Source organism: Carcharodon carcharias, chromosome 12 (genome assembly GCF_017639515.1).
Source record: "Carcharodon carcharias isolate sCarCar2 chromosome 12, sCarCar2.pri, whole genome shotgun sequence".
Classification (NCBI taxonomy): domain Eukaryota; kingdom Metazoa; phylum Chordata; class Chondrichthyes; order Lamniformes; family Lamnidae; genus Carcharodon; species Carcharodon carcharias.
Genome location: NC_054478.1, coordinates 110,016,985 through 110,038,622, shown reverse-complemented (window position 1 = coordinate 110,038,622; position 21,638 = coordinate 110,016,985). Strand labels below are relative to the sequence as shown.

Below are 21,638 nucleotides of genomic sequence, written 5' to 3'. Positions count from 1 at the left end.
CCAACTCAACCGAGTTTCGGTAGACATACTCTAGTTTCTATTGGTCATCTGTCAACAGGAGACTTGCCATGATCTTATTGAATGGCTCTTATTTAGTATGTAGCATAATTGATACTAACTGGTCAGAATCATCCATTTGGATGGTGTATGTTAATGGACAGAACTTTACTCTGCATTTTGTATGTATACACAACCTGTATGTACTGGGTTGACACTAGACCCAAAAAGTAGCACAGGTAAAGTGTTCCATCCTCTAGCACTCACCTTGATGAACACAAAAACGACACCCTCCCCCCACAAAAAATGATTTATTTTACGAGACGTTTTACCAGTTAACAGAAAATGCTATAAATATTCAATAGATCAGGCAGCATCTGTGCAGAGAAAACAAAGTTAACAATTCAGGTCTGTTACCTTTCATCATTTCTGACAGATGCTGCCTGACCTGCTGAGTATTTCCAGCACTTTCTTTTCTCATAACATTTGTAAAAGTGCATTACAAAACGTTTCAAATCGAAAATTACAGAAATGTAATATTATTCAACTTTTATCCAAGTAGTATATGTTCCACTCTGAGGTGCCTCAATACAATTTCAATAGTCTTGATATTCACAATACACATTCCATGTCAGGCATACTGCGAGAGGGGTTCTACACAGTGTCCAAGCCCTCGGAGTACTATGGCTGGAAGATCATAGACAGTGGCTTTTCCCCATTATGCCTCAGTGGCAATTTCCCCAAGCTTTAGTGTGTCTCTCAGCACATAGTCTTGGACCTTGGAATGTGCCATTCTGCAGTACTTGGTTGAGGACAACTCCATGCACTGTAAGAGCAGTGAGTTTTAGGCAGACCAATGAGTATCTTTCACCAAATTGATGGTCTTCCAGCCACAACTGATCTTTTTGTCGGTGTACGTCCCTGGGAACAGCCCGCAGAATACAGAGTCCTGCGTCAAGGAGCCACTTGGGATGAACCGTGACAAAAACCATTGCATCTCTCTTCAGACCTTCTTTACAAAGCCACATCAATTTCCAGAATTATCTGATTTTTTTCAGATTTCCTGCATCCTCAGTATTTTGCTTTTGTTTAATGTGTTAATGTTCTATTGCAATTTCACCTTCCCATATTTCAATAATTCTGCCTACTTATTCTAACTCTTGTTCAGGGAATTTGACTAAAATGATAAAATATAAAATTGTACCCACTCCAGCATAACAATCTTTTCCTTCCCCTGCTTGGACAGTCCAGTTCATTGGAGGGTGATATGAATATTGATACACAAGAACTGGCCCACAGTGATGCACAAGATTTAGATAAAAACAAAAAAAAGAACTTGCAAATACTGGAAATCTGAAATAAATCCAAAAATTCTGGAAATAGGTCTGTAAATCAGTATTCAATTCTGATGAAGGGTACACAACTGAAATGTCTTAACTTTTCTTTCTTTTATGGTGGTGCTGTGGCTCAGTTGGTTGTATTCTTACCTCTGAATCACAAGGTTCGGGGTTCAAGTTCTGCTTCAGAAAGCTGACACTCCTCTGCAGAGGAGAGAGAACTGAGAGAGAACTGTGCTGTTGGAGGTGCTGTCTTTTGGATCAGCTGTTAAACCAAAGGTTCCATCTGCCTGCTTGGTTGGATGTAAAACATCCCATTGCACTATTTTGAAGAAAAGCAAGGGAGTTATCCCAGGTGTCCTGGCTGATATTTATCCTTCAATCAACAGAACAAGTAAACAAATTATTTGGTCATTAGCCCATTGCTATTTGTGGTAGTTTGCTGAGTGCAAATTGACTGTTGTGTTTCCTACATTATAACAGAGACTACACTTCAAAAGTACTTCATTGGCTGTAAGATGCCTTGCGATGTCTAGTGGTTGTGAAAAGCTCTATACAAATGCATGCCTTTCTTTTCTTTTTACAGATGATGTCTGATTGAACAGCTAAATATATCTAGCATTTTCTCATAATTTTGCAATAGTCAGATGATCTCCCTGATAGGAACATAGGACTTAGGAAAAGGGGTAGGTCAAGAGGCCCTTCAAGCCTGCACTGCCATTCAATAAGATCATGGCTGATCTGGTTGTGGTCTCAACTCCACTTTCCTGTCTGTCCCCATAACCCTTGACTCTCTTAACTATCAAAAATCTATCTAACTCTGCCTTAAATAAATTCAATGACCCAACCGCCACTGATTTCCGGGGAACAGGATTCCATATACTAATAACCTCTAAGAGAAAAATTTCTCACATCCGTCTTAAAAGGGAGACCTCTTACTCTTAAACCATGTCCCCTGGTTCTAGTCTCCCCCACAAGTGGAAACTTCTTTCTGGTATTTACCCCATCAAGTCCCTTCAGGATCTTATATGTTTTAGTAAGATCACCTCTCATTCCTCAACGAATGATCCCAATGTGGTGACATCATCAATATTCACAATTTAAACATAATTATTCCTGTAACAACACTGAATTATTAGTTGGACTACTGTAAAGAAAGACTTCCATTTCTATAACACATTTCATGACCTCAGGACATCCCAAACAAGCACCCTCTGAAGTATAGCGACTGCTGTAATGTAGGGAATGTGACAGCCAATTTGCACACAACAAGCTCCCACAAACAGCAACGTAATAATGACCAGATCATCTGTCTTATTGCTCTGAATTGATTCTGATTACAAGCCTAAGGGCAAGAAGGACTGTGGATCAATTTAGAGCTATTATTTTGTTTACAAATCTAATGGTGTATTTGAATGTGTTTACATAAAAACAAAATTCATTTGGTAAGCTACAACAACTTACATTTATATCAGACCTTTAAAGCAGTAAATTCTCCCAAGATATTTCACAAAGTTGTAGTAACAAAAAAATTGGGGAGAGAACCAATGTTAGATGTTTTTGAAGGTGAAGGAGAGGTGCAGAAGCTGAATTTAGGGAGATTGTTATCGAGTGTGATAAATATATGGCAATAGCAAACCTCAAACAATAGATGAGATGAGATTTTTTTTATATATACTTAGAACCATAAGTGTACAGCACAGAAGGTGACCAGCAAGTCTATGTCATCTCCCAAGCCAACTTGCTCAGCATCGAGGTGCTAATCACTCAAAACCAGCTCCACTGAATAGGATGTGTCGTTCGAACGCCTGACAGCAGACTCCTGATGCAATGACTCTACTTGGAACATGGTTGCAGCAGGAGGCTCCCAGGAGGACAGTGAAAATGTTTTAGGAATATCCTCAAAGCATCCGTGAAGAGGTCAAACATAGCTGTCAATCCATGGGAGATCCAGGGAAGACACATTCAGGAAGGCACCAAACAGATCAAGAGACTTCTTTGGGAACATGCAGAGGCAAAGTCAAGGCACCAGAGAGACTGTACAATCCTCCAAATAACCTATCTATCCAACCCTTCAAACACTACCTGCTCCACATGTAGCAGAACCTGCATATTGCACATTGGGTTTTGGGATGGCTAATAAATCCAAAGAACCAGAGTGGAAGCAAGCCATCTTCAGCCCTGAACCAAGTAGAAGGAGGGTAATCCAAAACGAACGCCTCCATCCCCAATCTCTTCCCGTAGTTACACGTTAGTTAGTATCTTATTCACCTTCAAATATTTCTTCAGTTATCCCTCAAAATTTTATATTTTCCGGGAAGAAGCTTTTAATACTTCCTGGATTAATAACGAATCAGCTAGCAATTCGAATTAAGTTAAGCATAAACTTATATTTTACCATTTTGAACACTCTTCATCCGCTTTAGTTCCATTGTTATTACATAATTTAGCGATTTTTTTTTCCTGATTCAATGTGTAACAACATAAAATAACAATAAAAATAAAAACATTTTACTACTAAGGAAACTATAAATGAAATATTCCGCCTTGGTATTTTTCGTTCCACTTTTGGCTTATTAAAAATCCATGCACCAATCTAATTTCCTGAACACACACACACACAAAAACTCCCCCCTCTCCTTTTCCTTTACAAAACCCATGTTCTTGCAACCGTGTACTGGTGCATGTAGAAACGAATCAGAAGCCAACCAGCCAGAGTAAAAGGCCTGGGCTCCTCCCCTTGTGAAAGCGTCAGGCATGAGGAAGCGGCGATGCTGTTGACGTGCCTCTGCTGGTAGTTGCCGCTCACCAGCTCGCAGCGAGTAACTTGGGCAGCGGAGAAACAAAAAAGGAAGGAGGAAAGTGGGCAGCATGGCGGCGAGCGTGCGTTCTGTCTGTATTGTGCTGCTGTGCCTGAGCGGGGAGGTGCTGACAGGGTGAGTGGCCCGGGGAGGGGAGAGCATAGGTACATCTCCAGCTCAGGTTCATGCTGCTTTCCCCACCAACACCCCTAATGAGAATGAATATCGAGGTTATTGACGCGTTAGACAACCCTAGTTTAACCACCGGGTGGGAACTTGTTCAGTTATCTTTAAACAAAAATATTGCAAGGATCACCCTGGCCCGTGCAGTGCTCCACTTTAGTATATGAGGGTGTTGTGTTGTAAAGTGTTAGTTGAATTGTGTATATTTTATTTATATCTGTTATATTTTTTGTGTGAGCACAGACGGGATTTCTACAAGATCCTGGGGGTTTCTAAAAGCGCTTCGGTGAAGGATATCAAAAAGGCTTATCGTAAACTGGCGCTGCAGCTGCACCCTGACAGAAACCCGGACGATCCGGCAGCGCAGGATAAGTTCCAGGATTTGGGGGCTGCTTATGAGGTACGGAGCAGGGCATGTAGTGTGTGTGGGGGTGATGGGAGTAAATGCAATGACTTGTGTGGTGAGGGTTAGGTACCTTCGGCCTTTCCATGTGAAGTCTCATAGTCACTTTTTTAGTTCTGAGTTGTGATGATGACAAATCAGGGAGACTGTGTGGCTTCAGCTCATTGGCTACTGGTGAGGAGGTGAAAGGTCGCTCACTATAATTCAACAGACTGCTGGAGCAGCTGTTGTAAGATTCTCAACTTTCATATTGTTGTAATTCCATTTTTTGCAGGTCTCTGATACTTTTAGTTCAATGTTTAAACGGTTTAACAATATAACTGTTAAATAGTATCTTGTTTCGTAACATATTTTCTAGAACGTGTTCACTTTATAAGTTTGAGATGTATTTCTGCGTGGTAGTAAATTCACAGTGCTTTTAATAATTTAGGGTCCCCAAGTGTGTGCTGGAGTTTAACTGGTTAAAGGTATGTGGTTCACCAGTTAAGAACACTGGTAAGCTTAGAAGATGCAAATCTGCCCTTCCACCTCCTGCTGAGAGTCTCAAACACCCCTCTGTGAAACAACAATTTACATGAACTTCCTCTAATTTAAGAAAGAACTTGCATTTAGGTGCAAGGTGACCTTGTATGACCTCTGGATGTCCCAGTACTCCTTACAACTAATGAAGTTTTGTATTCGTTGACCATAGTTGGATCTTTTCTATATCAGGGAAACCAAACACCGATTAGAAAACTGCTTTGCTGAAGGACCTATGCTTTGTCTGCAGGTGCAGTCATGAGCTCCCAGTTTTTTGCCATTTCAATTCTCTGAGCCAGTTTGACTTCCTGTCTTTAGCCTTCAGTTCTTCTTTAAATTAAGCTTGATGAACAGCATCTCATCTTTCAAGAATCACAGAATGTCACAGCACAGAAAGGAGCCATTTGGCCTATCGTGTTTGCTGGCCCTCTGAAGGAGCTTTCACTTAGTGCCCTCTCCCCTATAGACCTGCAAGTTTTTCCTTTTCAGATAATCAAATTCCCATTCAAAAGCTTTCATTGACTCTACCTCTATCACACTCTCGGGCAGTGCACTCCAGATCCTAACTAAAAGTTTTTCCTTGTGTCGCCAATGCTTCTTTTGCCAAATAACTTAGATCTGTGCACTCTGATTTTTGATTCTTCCACCAATGGGAACAGTTTTTCCTTATCTACTCTGTCCAGACTCCTCAATTTTGAATACCTCTCATCCATAGTGTCAATGTCCTATTTTTTTCCACAGTAAGCTCCCAGCAGCCTGCCTGACCTTGCTGTTTTTCATGCTTCCTCTCAACCCCTTTTAGTTTTTCTCACACTTTGTTTATAGTATGTCTTTTTGCTTTCTCTCATGCTTGCTTTCATCTCCTGCTAATATCACCTGCCATTAATATAAGCTGCTATTTTGTAACCAATTATTTCAATAGGCTGTTCTTTTCATATTTTGTTGCTTTTTGCCCTCTTATACTTGTTCTGTTCTTTTATTGATTATCTGTAATATCTTCCAGTCCTGAGGAAGTGCTGATTGACTTTTGTTTCTCCAGAGATTCAGCCTGAGCTACTGAGTATTTTCAGCTTTTTCTTTTTAAACTATCTCATAAAGCTTCCTGCGGTCTGTCCAGCTAGGACAAATCAACTCTTTGGGGCATTGGCTTTTTAAAAAATTCTTTCCTGGGATGTGGGTACCACTGGCAGGGCCAGCATTTTTGCCCATCCTTAATTGCTCTTGAACCGAATGGCTTGTGAGGCCATTTCAGAGGGCAGTTAAAGGTCAACCACATTGTTGTGGATCTGAAGTCACATATAGGCCAGACCAGGTAAGGATGGCAGACTTCCTTCCCTAAAGGACATTTGTGAACAAAATGGTCACCTTTACTGAGACTAGCTTTATGTTCCAAATCTATTAACTGAATTTAAATTCTACCAGCTGTGGTGGGATTTGAACCTGTGTCCCCAGAGCATTAGCCTGGGCATCTGGATTACTAGATAATTTCCACAACACTACCATCTCCCCCTCAGTTTGTAGGATTATCTGGAGTTGGGTGGTAAGGATCTTAGCTCCAGTGACAAGCCTACCCCTCCAGATTTCAGTGGTGACTCATATTGAAATTAACCTGATCATATTGGGATCTGCCTGGTTTAGATATTGGGCTACTCAGCCTGCCACTTGCACTGATTTTGTTCCAGACTTCTCTGTCCAGGTTATCTCAGAGCCACCACATCACAGAGAAACAGTCTTTAATATGTATGCACATAATGTAACAAATCATCTTTCAAGCCTCCCTTAGAAAGTGTATGTGAAGAAACTTAGCTTTAGTAAAATACAAATTTCTGAGTACATTTTGCCTTTAATCAGAACAAAATGAATCACATCATGTGCTGAAACAGAGAACTCATGCCTGCACTTATTCAAAATGATCATTTTCACTTTTTTGTTTTAATTTGTGCTTTCACAACAGTACCTTTTTGAGGTGAAAATTCAAACAAAAACTTGAACTTCGCTGAAAGTAAGCATGCACAATACAGTGCTACCAACCATCTCTGAGCCTTTACTAATTAATGCCTGGAACAGAGGTAGTTGAGTTTGGAAGATGGCCACCTAGAATGGCCAATACCCATATTTTGTGCGCTTATTAGAAGCATGAGCAAATTAAAACATGGAATGTTAACTTGAAGGTACCAGCCTTAATTTAGAACTCAGAATTGAACTGACAAGAAAAGTCTTCACCAATCCTATTTGTAATGATGTTGCAGTCTAGAAAATTCTCAGGTATTTTCTTCCTCTTGCTACACACAGTCATAAATGACTCATTCTGGTACAGTTAAAGAGTACTTTGATCATCTTGTTCTCCAAGCAAGGTCTTTCACAGAGTTGATTTCTAAAATTCGGCTTTAATCAATTGTGGGTTATAGCCTAAAATGGCACGTGTTTGAGTTCAGAAATTCCCTTTTCCACAGAAAGTAAGTTAGCACAGTTTGAATATACATCTACAAGAATTTGTAATCTTCTTTCAGCACCGCTCATCAACATCGCACAAAAAATCAGATTATCTGGTCATGAACACATTACTGTTTGTGGGAGCTTTGCTATGTGCAAATAGGCTGCCACATTTCCTCCATTGCAACAGTGACTGCACTTAAAAGTACTTCACTGATTGTAAAGCGCTTTGAGACGTCCGATGGTTGTGAAAGATGCTATATAAGTGCAAGTCTTTCTTTTTAATCGTAGACTTATGCAATTACAGTACAAAATTCTGAAGATTGATTTAATGTAATGCATCCTGCCATATAAGTAGGGTGCATGCAAGCCCATCTACCTTGATTTGGAGTTAAAGAGGCAGATCTTCAGTTTAGCTTCTCTAAACTTGGTCTGGGATCATGGTTAAAATATTTTCAGAATTTGATTTTGTGGATTCAGGTATTGGTTTGGTAGCACCACTATAGACTAAGCAGGTGGAGTCCTAAAGGACACAGCTGCTAGACTGGGTCTGTGGCAGGTGGTGAGGGAACCAACAAGAGGGGAAAAATATACTTGACCTCATACTCACCAGCCTGCCTTCCGCAGATATACCTGTCCACGACAGTACTGGTAGGAGTGACCACTGCACAGTCCTTGTGAAGACTATGTCCCGTCTTCACATTGAAGATAGCCTCCATTGTGTTGTGTGGCACTACCACCGTGCTAAATAGAATAGATTTCGAACAGATCTGGCAACTCAAGACTAGGCATCCATGAGGCGCTTTGAGCCATCAGGAGCAGCAGAATTGAACTCAACCACAATCTGTAACCTCACGGCCTGGCATATCCCCCACTCTACACTAAACCAGGGGATCAACCCTGGTTCAATGAAGAGTACAGGAAGGCTTGCCAGGAGCAGCACCAGGCATACTTAAAGATGATGTATCAACCTGGTGAAGTTACAACACAGGACTACTTGCATGCCAAACAGCATAAGCAGCAAATGAGTCAGAGCTAAGCTATTCCACAATCAATGGATCAGATCCAAGCTCTGCAGTCATGTCACATCTAGTCGTGAATGATGGACAATTAAACAACTCACTGGAGGAGGAGGCTCCACAAATATCCTCAACCTTAATAATGGGTGAGCCCAACACATCAGTGCCAAAGATAAGGCTGAAGCATTTGCAACAGTCTTCAGTCAGAAGTGCCGAGTGGATGATCCATTTTGGCCTCCTCCTGAGGGCCCTAATATCACAGATGCCAGTCTTCTGCCAATTTGATTCACTCCACATGAAATCAAGAAACAACTGAAGGCACTGAATACTGCAAAGGCTTTGGGCCCTGACAATATTCCAGCATTAGTACTGAAGACTTGTATTCCAGAACTTGCCATGCCACTAACCAAGCTGTTCCAGTACAGCTACAACACTGGCATCCACCCAGTAATGTGGAAAATTGCCCAGGGATGTCCTGTACACAAAAAGCAGGACAAATCTAACCCAGCCAATTACTGCCTCCATCAGCCTACACTCAATCATTGGTTAAGTGATGGAAGGGGTCATCAACAGTGCTATCAAGCCAACACTTGCTTAGTAATAACCTGCTCACTTGCCCCAGTCCTGGGAGGTTTACTTGGGGATACAGCCATGGCTGAGGAGGAGCCAGGCCTGGATCCTCCTACACGATGTTTGCCGGTTCCTTGCCCGAGGATGTGGCCTACACTAAAGTACTCTGGAGCTCCCTGTCCCTGCAGCTGTCACTCGAGGCCTGTCTGGTGTCCGGAGACATCAAACAGCGGCTGAGGTTGCCCAACCTCCGGGGCCAGAGCGCTGCTGGGTTCAATGTTGTCACTGTCAGCCGACCTAGGAAGATATCAAATCTAAACCACCTGATTGAAGCTCATGTGCAGCTGAAAGCAGATGAAAAGGCAAGGTTATTGGAGAAGGCAAAGAAACGAGAAGAGATCTTGGAGTTGATCAATAAACAGAGGGAAGAAAGAATACAGAAAGCCTGCATGCCCAGAGATCAGCAGCGAGGCTGAGGAGACCTACCAGGCTTTGAGGCAGTTTGACTGAATGTTCAGCAAATCCTTTAGAGACAAAGGGGTGCCTAGGAGAGGATGAACTACTTTACATGTATTCAATAAATACTGCATTTTCCTTCCAAAAAAAAAAACCTGCTCACTGACGCTCAGTTTGGATTCCACCAGTGCTATCTAGCTCCTGATCTCATTACAGCCTTGGTTCAAACATGGACAAAAGAGCTGAACTACAGAGATGAGGCAAGAGTGACTGCCCTTGACATCATTTGACCGAGTGTGGCATCAAGGAGCCCAAGCAAAATGAGAGTCAGTGGCAATCGGGGAAAAATCTCTGCTTTTTGGAGTCATACCTACCACAAAGGAAGATTGATGTCGGTGCTGGAGGTCAATCATCTGATTTCCAGAATATCACTGCAGGAGTTCCTCCGTGCAGTGTTCCAAATCCAACTATCTTCAGCTGCTTCATCAATGACCTTCCTTCCATCATAAGGTGAAAAGTGGGGATGTTCACTGATGGTGCTGAACATTGCACAGTTTGTGACTCCTCAGATACTGAAGCAGTCCATGTCAAATGCAGCAAGACCTGGACAATATCCAGGCTTGGGCTCGTAAGTGGCATGTAACATTCGCGCCACACAAGTGCTAGGCAATGATCATCTCCAACAAGAGAGAATCTAACCGTCGCCCCATGACATTCGATGGCATTACCATTGCTGAGCCCCCCACTATCAACATCCGAGGCATTACTATTGACCAGAAACTGAACTTTACTAGCCATATAAATACTGTGGCTACAAGAGCAGATCCGAAGCAAGGAACCCTATGGTGAGTAATTCAGCTCCTTCAAAGTCTGTCTACCATCTACAAGGCAAAAGTCAGGAATGTGATGAAATACTCTCCACTTGCCTGGATGAATGCAGGCTCCAATAACACTTAAGAAGCTTGATACCATCCAGGACAAAGCAGCCTGCTTGTTTGGTGCCCCATCCACAAACATTCACTCCCTCCATCACTGTACAGTGGCAGCTGGGTGCACCATCTACAAGATGCACTGCAGGAACTCACCAAGCCTCCTTAGACAGCAACTTCCAAACCCACGACCACTACCACCTTGAAGGACAAAAGCGGCAGATACATGGGAACACCAACACCTGGAAGTTCCCCTCCAAGCCACTCTCTATCCTGATTTGGAAATACATTGCTGTTCCTTCACTGCCGCTGGGTCAAAATCCTAGAACATCCCTCCCTAACAGCATTGTGGATGTACCTACACCACATGGACTGCATAGTTCAAGAAGGCAGCTCATTACCACCTTCTCAAGGACAATTAGGGATGGGCAACAAATGCTGGACTAACCAACAACTCCCACATCTCATGAATGAGTTTTTTTTAAAAGTGCTGAATGGGATGTTTATTTTGGAAGAAAGCATTTTGTGAAATTGTAGTTAGAATTAATGTGCCTCTGAAGTTCTACTTGAGAGTCAGTCACTCAAGCTGTAGAGAAGTAAACAATCAATTTAATGATCACTGTGAATTGTATTTTGATAGGTTTTGTCTGATGAAGAGAAGAGAAAACAGTATGACATGTATGGTGAAGAGGGCTTAAAGGAAGGTCGTCAAGGTTCCCATGATGACATATTTTCACAGTAAGTACAGCTCTTCTTTGCAGCTCACCACCACCTTCTCGAGGGCAGTTATGGATGGGCAATAAATGCTGGCTAGCCAGCGATGCTCACATTCCATGAATGAATTCAAAAGAAAATTCTTAATGTCATGGTTTAAAATACTTTAGTGCTAAGTTTGTGATCAATTCTACACTCTACTCTGATAACTTTAATCTTTTCTGGATTCCAAAGAAATATTGATGTTATTTTCACCTGCTATGGAAACAAGTTTTAAATTGTCACAGTTTAAAGACTGATACAAAGCACAAGACTAATCTTTATACTGGAGGTCATTGTGTAGCCATCAGAAATGAGAACTGTTAGTAATTTTGCCCCTTCACTGTCTTAATCTAACAGCACTGCAACAGTTTGCATTGTCCCTACCATCCTAGCAGGGATCAATTAATTTAGCAAGGTCAAAGGACTGAACTTAGAAACTCTTTGTTCTTTGTGGATCAGATATGATGTCTTTACCTATAATCTATCTGGGGAAGCTGTAATGTTTGTAAATGTAAAAATAAACTTGAATAATTAAAAGTGAGATTACTGAGACTTTGTTTTAACACACTATTTCTTAAATATTGCTTAGTCTGATGAAATCATTTTATCTTTGACGTAGCTTCTTTGGAGATTTTGGTTTTATGTTTGGAGGAGGTCCACGACATCAAGACCGGAACATTCCTAGAGGAAGTGATATTGTAGTGGATCTTGAAGTGACACTCGAAGAAGTGTATTCAGGAAATTTTGTAGAAGTAAGTATTAAAACAAGAATGTGGTATTTTGTAATCACTGAATTTGTGTAGCTGTTCTCTACATGTCTGTTGAAATTTTCAGTCCGTTTTTTTTCTTGATTACCTCTGTTCTGATCCATTTATCAACATGTTTTGGGTCACTACTAGCTGCCCGTAAGTTCCATCAGGTGCACGACCTTTACTGTTAGTTTAGAAGAGGAACACTTATAAATAATGGTTTTTTTTTAAAGGATTCATAGAATTAAGATCAACTTTCTATTTTCCCCCCAAGTTCCTGTTTATACAAATCAATGAGCAATATGACAGTGGAATTGAATGGCTTACTAATACTGGCAATGCAAAAGTCAACATAGTTGAAGGAAAGAGTCATCAAAATATTATGACTTTGAGATTACATTTTGTAAAATTAGCATATTCCACTATTTAACTTAAAATGGGTTATGAAATTTGAGGTGTCTGTTTAATGGTACATGTGTGGTTATGCAGTGCTTGTGCTGTTGGTTTTAAAAGCCAAACTGTTGATGTTTAAACAAAAATATTCCCAAAAATGTAAGTGTTTTCATTGGTGTAAAAATTGCACTTTCAGGTTCTAAAAACTTGAAGTACAGTGCAACTTATAGAAACATAGAAAATAGAAGCAGGAATAGGTCATTTGTCCCTTTGACCCTGCTCTGCCAATCAATTTGATCATGGCTGATCCTCCAGCTCAATGCCATACTCCCACTCTCTCCCCAAACACCTTGATGCCATTAGAATATAGAAATCTATCTATTTCCTCCTTAAATATATTCAGTGACATGGCCTCCACAGCCTTCTGTAGTAGAGAATTCTACAGGTTCACCACCCTCTTGAGTGAATAAATTTCTCCTCATCTGAGTCCTAAATGGCCTACCCTGTATCCTGAGACTGTGACCCCTTGACCCAGAGGAAACATCATCTCTACATCCAGTCTGTCCAGCCCTGTCAGAATTTTATACGTCTGAATGAGATCCACTCTCATTCTTCTAAACTCCAGTGAATATAAGCCTAGTCAACCCAATCTCTCCTCATACAACAATCCTGCCATCTCAGAAATCAGTCTGGTGAGCCTTCGCTGCACTCCCTCTATGGCAAGTATATCCTTTCTTAGGTAAGGAGATCAAAACTGCACACAATACACCAGGTGTGGTCTCACCAAGGCCCTGTACAGATGTAGTAAGACATCCCTGCTCCTGTACTCAAGTCCCCTTGCAATGAAGGCCAACAGGCCACATGCCGCCTTAACTGCTAGCTGCACCTGCATGATTGCTTTCAGTGATTGGTATACAAGGACACCCAGGTCCCTTTGTACACCAATATTTCCTAATCTATCACCATTTAAATAATACTCTGCCATTCTGTTTTTCCTACCGAAATTGATAACTTCACATTTATCTACGTTATACTGCATCTATCATGTATTTGCCCACTCACTGAACTTATCTAAATCACCTTGAAGTCTTTTGACATCCTCCTCACCACTCACATTCCCACCAAGTTTTGTGTCCTCAGCAAACTTGGAAATATTACATTTGGTTCCCTCATTGATATATGTTGTGAATAGCTGGAACCCAAGCACTAATTCCTGCGGTACCCCATTAGTCACTGCCTGCCACTCTGAAAAAGAATCATTTATTCCTACTCTCTGTTTCCTGTCTGCTAACCAATTCTCAGTCCATGCCAATATATTGCCCCCAATCCCATGTGCTTTAACTTTGCATACTAACCTCTTATGTGGGACTTTATCAAAAGCTTTCTGAGAATCCGAATACACCACATTCACTGGTTCTCCCTTATCTATTCTGCTAGTCACGTCCTCAGAAAAACTCCAGTAGGTTTATCAAACATGATTTCCCTTTCATAAATCCATGTTGACTTTGCCTAATCCCATTGATGTTTTCTGTTATCACATCCTTTATAAAACTCTCTAGCATTTTCCCTACTACTGATGTTAGGCTAACCGGTCTGTAGTTTCCCATTTTCTCCCTTCCTCCTTTTTTTAAATAGTGGGGTTACATTGGCCACCCTCCAATCTACCAGGACTGTTCCAGAATCTACCAGGACTGTTCCAGAATCTACCAGGACTGTTCCAGAATCTACCAGGACTGTTCCAGAATCTACAGAATTTTGAAAGATGACAACCAACACATCCACTGTTTCCATGGCCACCTCCTTTAGTACCTTGGGATGTAGCATATCAGACCCTGGGGATTTATTGACTTTCAGTCCCATTAATTTCTCCACGTTTTTTTAGTAATACTAATTTCCTTCAATTTCTCCTTCTCACTGGACCCTTGATTCCTTCGCGTTTCTGGGAAGTTATTTGTGCCTTCCTCCGTGAAGACAGAATTAAAATAGTTATTTAATTGCTCTGCCATTTCCTTGTACTCTATTATAAATTCTTCCCTTTCAGACTGTAAGGGACCTACGTTTGTCTTTTACATATTTATAGAAGCTTTTACAGTCCGTTTTTATGTTCCTTGCAAGTTTGTTCTCATGCTCTACTTTTCCCTCATAATCAATCTCTTGGTCCTCTTTTGCTGAATTCTAAACTGTTACCAATCCTCAGGCTGCTACTTTTTCTAGCAACTTTATATGAGTCCTCTTTGCATCTAATACTAATTTCTCTTGTTAACCATGGTTGGGCCACTTTTCCTGTTGTGTTTTTGTGCCAGAAAGGCACAAAATACACTGACTTTTACAGTAATCAAAGAACTGTTACAAGGTTCAATTTTTCAACTATTCTAATAGTAATAAAGTAAAAATCCAGGTAAGTGTGCATGTATGTGAACAGTGAGTGTGGGGAAATAAGATTGGTGAGTTACAGGCACAGATTGCCATGTGGAACTTTGTTCTGGCTATAACAGAGACCAGACACAAAGAAAGGCAGGACTGGGTATTAAATATTCCTGGATACAAGATGTTCAGAAAAGATAGGAAAGGAAGAAAAGGGGGAGGAGCGGTGGTGTTGATTAAGGAAGCATTGCAGTGCTGGAGAAAGAGGATGTCTCAAGGAGTCAAGGACAGAATCAATTTGGCTAGAGCTAAGGGACAAAAAATGAGCAATTACATTACTCGGTGTAGTCTATGGGCACCAACCAGTGGTAAGGAAGTAGAGGAACAAATTTGCAGGAAAATTATAGAGAAGTGCAAAATTGTAGAGTGGTTATAAGGGGGGGACTTTAATTATCTGAATATAGACTGCGACAGTAGTCTATAGGGCAGAGAAGGGGCAAGAGTTCCTACAGTATGTTCATGAAAATTTTCTGCAGTAGGTTTCCAGTCCACCGAGAAAGAAGGTACTGCTAGACCTGGTTCTTGGGAATGAGGTGGGCCTAGTGGATCAGGAGGAGAACATTTAGGGGTCAGAGATCATTGCATCATAAGGTTTAGGCTGGCAATGCAAAAGGACAAAGAACAATAGAGAGTAAGAATAATTAACTGGGGTAAAAACAAAAAAACTGCGGATGCTGGAAATCCAAAACAAAAACAGAATTACCTGGAGAAACTCAGCAGGTCTGGCAGCATCGGCGGAGAAGAAAAGAGTTGACGTTTCGAGTCCTCATGACCCTTCATGAGGACTCTAAACGTCAACTCTTTTCTTCTCCGCCGATGCTGCCAGACCTGCTGAGTTTTTCCAGGTAATTCTATAATTAACTGGGGGAAAGCCAACTTCAATGGGGTAAGAATGGATCTGGCTGAATAAGTTAAAAGTTGGTGGAAGAAAACAGTAGCTGAACAATGGGCTATCTTCAAAAAAGAGAGAATTTGGGCATAGTCAAGATGTATTCCTTGAAAGAGAAAAAGGTAGGATAAACATATCCAGACTTCCTTGGATGACAAAAGAGATAGAAATTAGGATAAAGAAGAAAAGGTGTGCTTATGACAGATGTCAGGTAGAAAATACAATTGAGAACCAGGCTGAACATAGAAGGTTCAGGGGGAAAGTGAAAAAGTAATGAGAGAAGCAAAGAAGGAGTATAGAAAGAGATTGGCAGCCAACATAAAAGGGAATCCCAAAGTCTTCTATAGGCATATAAATAGTAAAAAAGCGTTGAAAGGAGGATTAGGACAATTAGTGACCAAAAAGGGGATTTGTGCATGGATGCAGAGGGTATGGCTGAGATATTAAATGAATACTTTGCGTCTGTCTTAATCATGGAAGAAGCTACTACCCAGACCATGGTGAAAGTGGAATTAATTCAGATACTAGAAGGGTTTAAAATTGATACGGTTGGAAGTATTGGATAGGCTGCCCATAATTAAAAGTTGATAAGGCACCAGGACAGGATGAGATGCATCCAAGGATACTGAGGGACATGAGAGTGCAAAGTCCGGAGGCACTAGCCATAATGTTTCATTCTTCCTTCGACTCTGGGAAGGGGCCAGAGGACAGGAAAATTCTAAATGTTACACCCTGTTCAAAAAAGGGGTATAAAGATAAACCCAGCAATTACAGGCCAGTCACTTTAACTTCGGTGATGGGAAAACTTCTAGAAACAATAATTTGGGACAAAATTAATAGTCACATGGACAAATGCAGGTTAATTAAGGATTTCTGAAAGAAAAACCATAATTAGCTAACTTGCTGGAATTTTTTGAAGAGATAACAGAGGGTTGATGAGGGTAATGCTAGTGATGTGGTGTACATGGACTTCAAAGAGGCATTTGATATAGTGCCGCACAACAGACTTGTGAGCAAAGTTACAGCTCATGGAATAAAAGGGACAGTAGCAACATGGTTACAAAATTGGCTGAGTTGACAGGAAACAGAGCAGTAGTTAATGGATGTTTTTCGGCTGGAGGAAGGTTTGAAATGAAGCTCTCCAGGGGTCAATGTTGGGACCCTTGCTTTTTCTGATATATATTAAGGACCTAGTCCTTTGTATACAGGGCACAATTTCAAAGCTTGAGGATGATGCAAAACGTGGGAGCATTTGTGAACTGTTAGGAGGATAATGTAGAGCTTCAAAAGTACATAGACAAGTTGTTGGAATGGGTGAAGTGGCAGAGAAGTTCAATGCAGAGAAATGTGAAGTAATTCATTTTGGTAGGAAGAACACAGACAATGAAAAATAAAGGGTGCAACTCTAAAGGGGGTGTAGGAGCAAAGAGACCTGGGTGTATACGCACATAAGTCGTTGCAGGTGGCAAGACAGGTTGAGAGCACAGTTATTAAAGCATGCAGTAACCTGGGCTTTATTAATAGAGGCATGGAGTACAAGACCAAAGAGGTTATGGTGAACTTGTGTAAGACACTAGATTGGCCTCAGCTGGAGTAATGCGCCCAGTTCTGGGTGCCGCACTTTAGAAAGGATGTGAAGGCAATGGAGACATTGCAGTAAAGATTCACAAGAATGATTCCAGCGATGAAGAACTTCAGTTATGGAGATCAATTGTAGAAGTTAGGACTATTTTCCTTGGAGAAAAGCATGCTGAAAGGAAATTTAACAGAGGTATTGAAAATCATGAGGGGTCTGGACAGAGCAGACGGGGAGAATCTTTTCTCACTTGTGAAAGGATCAAGAATGAGTGGGTACAGATTTAAAGTAATTGGCAAAAGCCAGATGAGAGAGAACTTTTTCATATAGTGAGTGGTTTAGTACTGAAATGCACTGCCTGAATGTGTGGTGGAGGCAGGTTCAATTGAAGCATTCAAAAGGGAATTTGACTGTCATCTGAAAAGGAATAAGGTGCAGGGTTACAGGGAGGAGGAGGGAGAATAGTACTAAGTGAATTGCTTATTTAGGGAGCTGGTGCAAACATGATGGGCTGAATGGCGGCTTCCTGCGCTGTAACAATTCTGTGCACTCGAACATACAAAATAGGAGCAGATGTAGGCCATTTGGCCTCTCGAGCCTGCTCCGCCATTCAATAAGATCATGGCTGATCTGTTTGTGTTTTGAATTCTACATTCCCACCTACCCCTGATAACCTTGGTGTCTTGTTAGTTAAGGGAATCAATCTACCTCTGCCTTAAAAATATTCATTGACCCTGCCTCCACCACCTTCTGAGGCAGTGTTCCAAAGTTGCACAACCCTCAGAAAAAAATTCTCCTCATCTCTATCCTAAAAGGGCAACCCCTAATTTTAAAACTGTGCCCCCTAGTTCTGGACTGACCCACAAGAGGAAACATCCTTTCCATGTCCACCTTGTCAATACCGTTCAGGATCTTTTATACTTCAATTGAGTAACCCCTCAGTCTTCTAAACTCCAGTGGAAACAAGCCCAGCCTGTCCAACCTATCCTCCTAAGACAACCCGCTCATTTCAGGTATCAATCTAGTAAACTTCCCCTGAACTGCCTGCAGCACATTTACATCCTCCTTTAAATAAGGAAACCAAAATGGCGCACAGTATTTGAGATGCAGTCTCACCAATGCCCTGTATAACTGAAGCATAACATCTTACTTTTATGTTCAATTCCTCTCGTAATAAAGGATTGCATTCCATTAGCCTTCGTGATTACATGCTGTACCTGCATACTAATTTTTTTGTGACTCAAGCATGAGAACATTTAGATCACTCTGCACCTCAGAATTCTGCAGTCGTTCTCCGTTTAAGTAATACTCTTTTTTTTATTCTTCCTGCCAACATGAACAACTTCACATTTTCCCACATTATACTCCATCTGCCAGATTTTTGCCCACTCACTCAATTTATCTATATCCATCTGCAAACTCTTTGTCTTCTTCACAACATACTTATCTTTGTGTTGTCTGCAAATTTAGCTATCATGCCTTCACTCCCTTCATCTAAGTCCTTGATGTAAATTGTAAAAAGTTGAAGCCCCAACATAGACCCCTGTGGGACTCTACTTGTCGCACCCTGCCAAACAGACAAAGACCCATTTATGCATACTCCTTGTTTTCTGCGAGCCAGCCAATCTTCTACCCATGCCAAAGGAAAAAACACTATTTTGGAAAGACAGCTCCCATGTTGATTTTTAATTTGCATTACTTATTTATGTGACTTTAGATATAGCATGTAGAATTTTAAAACATAATAATTTTTAAGGAGTACTAAAGTAAAAAATAGTTGGAATAAAATGGAATTTATATCAAAAATAACAGCTAGGAAATAATAAACAAAAAAGTTGGTGGCTGCTGAGCTTGTCCATTGTTACCAAAGTCTTTATCCGCATCCTATTCTTAGATAAGGTGTGTACAGGCAGCTGAATTAGGAATTAGCTGGAATCTTTGTAATCTTGGTAATCACAGATAAAGGAGGTATGACTATAAATGCTACATTGTACAAAGTTTAAAATAATCTGAAATTTCACTGATTATAGTGTTATCACAGCACGGAGGGGGGGCATTCAGCCTGGCATATCTGTGCCAGCTCTCTGAGCTACTCAGCTAGTCCCACTCCCCTGCTTTTTTCTCCATAGCCCTGCAATTTTTTTTTAAGATAATTATTGAATTCCCTTTTGAAAGCCACTTTTGAATATGCCTCTATCACACTTTCAAGCAATGCATTCCAGATCCTAACTAATTGCTGCATAAAACAAGTTTTTCCTCAAGTCGCCTCTGGTTCTTTTGTCAATTAGCTTCAATCTGGGTCCTCTGATTCTCAGCCCTTCAGTCAGTGTGTCAGCTGTGGCTCAGTTGGTTCCTGGTTCAAGTCCCACTTTAGGACTTGAGCACAAAAATCAAGGCTGACACTCCAGTGCTTATCCAAACTCCAGATAGTACATGAATATTCTGTTTTTGTCCCCCCTTTCTCAACAATAGAGCATTCAGTTTAATGTATTGCCTAATTTGACATGCATCTAATTAGCTGAAGAAACATTTGTGCCCTTGTGGAAATAGTTTGTCACTGTTGCTTCCTCTTTACGTTATCATGGTTAAAAGGCAGGGTTAGTATTATGCAAAATTTCTGTTAAAATGATGTAATTAAATTATTTCAGATCTTCATTCTTGGTTTATCAGTATCCTGAAATTGAGTGCCGCAGATAATGATAGATCCCCTCTTGTGCTTCATTGACATTGAGTGTGCTAGTGGCAGTACACGTATACGTTGCTTACAAAGGATGACTAATTCTTCCACTGTTTCTGGTGAGAAAAGCATGAACATAGTTTTGCCTCTATCACTGTTGCCCAATGAACAAGGGCTTCCCTTTCTGATGAAAGGTCCCGACCTGAAACATTAATTCCGTTTCTCTCTACACAGAAGCTGCCAGAGCTGCTGAATATTTCCAGCATTTTCTGTTTTTACTTCCTATTCTTATAATGCCCTAACTATAAGAATATCACCAGGTGTATTCTAAAAATATTGCAATGGGAGACGTAGTTGAGTGGGAATTGTTCTTTGTTGTTGCAGCTGTGATCTGTTGTTAGGTTGCAAAATTACATCTTCATCATTAATCTGTTGTAACTATGTACTTTAGCAGTTTTGGGAAGGAATAGTTCTTTGATCATTAAATTAACTTTGAGCATGAATGATTTTCACTTGGAACAAAAAATTACAGTGCACCATTAATCTACATTTTCTGACACTTCACCTCCTTTGTACTATAATTTGGAAGATGTGTTTCACAATGTACTTTAGAAACATATATAAAAATGCAAATATGTAATTAAGGTATCTCTAATTGGATTGCGTTCTGGATATCATATCACTATTGATATCTTGTGCAATTCAGCTCAAATGAAACCAATTTTCTGATATATGAGGAACTGTAAATAAACAGATTTTAATATACTAAATTATGTAAGCCTTTAAAGGTTTCCTTTTTACTATTTTTTTTTCTCTCTGCCACCACTCTTTCCCCCGCCACCCCCATTTCCCCAAAGCATGACTGCTGGGAAATAGTTCAACAGGCACCCTCTGGTACCTAATTAAAGTGAAATTTTTTTTACATGTTTGTTTAGATGATATTATTGGATGTTTTGTTCCTAGCACAGCAGATGTACTAGATAGTGATTGGTAGTGAGAACCTAGCCTTTCTGCTTTTTCACTCCCCTGCTCTTCCACTCCAAAATAAAAAACATGAGGCCTGGAGGTTAGTTGTAGTCCTACCCCACCATCACCACCCTGGCTGAATGTGGCTAACTTGCTAGAAAGTTATAACCTTCCTGGTCTATCTGGTTTGATGCTAAATCACATAGTTCATGTAACCATTGGGCCAACAAGAGAAGGAGCAGTTGACTTCACTCTTTCTAAAGCATTGTAATATGTACTTTGTAGAAGGAAAAAAAAATCGAGTAATTCGCAATGCCTTTTAAACTATTTGGCGATCTCATGATAGCATTTCAAGGACAAATTATAAATGTGACTAAACAGCAGCTGTGAACTTTACAGGTTGTAAGAAACAAGCCGGTGGCAAAGCAAGCTCCAGGAAAGAGGAAATGCAACTGCAGACAGGAAATGAGAACCACACAATTAGGACCTGGCAGATTCCAGATGACCCAGGAGATGGTTTGTGATGAGTGTCCCAATGTAAAGTGAGTATTAGTTTTAACA

At 40.7% G+C, this 21,638-nt stretch overlaps 2 protein-coding genes across 2 annotated transcripts in view; both read left to right on the top strand.

The window, feature by feature from the left end:
* Positions 1-4,076: 4,076 nt before the first annotated feature.
* dnajb11 (DnaJ heat shock protein family (Hsp40) member B11) overlaps positions 4,077-21,638 on the top strand; it is a 42,955-nt gene continuing 25,393 nt past the window's right edge. The window contains exons 1-5 of the mRNA XM_041201019.1: positions 4,077-4,270; positions 4,562-4,718; positions 11,288-11,385; positions 12,023-12,155; positions 21,477-21,619. Coding sequence (XP_041056953.1) covers positions 4,206-4,270; positions 4,562-4,718; positions 11,288-11,385; positions 12,023-12,155; positions 21,477-21,619 — 596 coding nt within the window. The 5' untranslated portion in view covers positions 4,077-4,205. The remainder of the gene's footprint in view (positions 4,271-4,561; positions 4,719-11,287; positions 11,386-12,022; positions 12,156-21,476; positions 21,620-21,638) is intronic.
* On the top strand, positions 8,114-9,738 carry hoatz (HOATZ cilia and flagella associated protein). Its single transcript, XM_041201171.1, has 2 exons — positions 8,114-8,153; positions 9,356-9,738. The coding sequence occupies exons 1-2, from the start codon at positions 8,114-8,116 to the stop codon at positions 9,736-9,738; spliced, it is 423 nt and encodes a 140-aa protein (XP_041057105.1).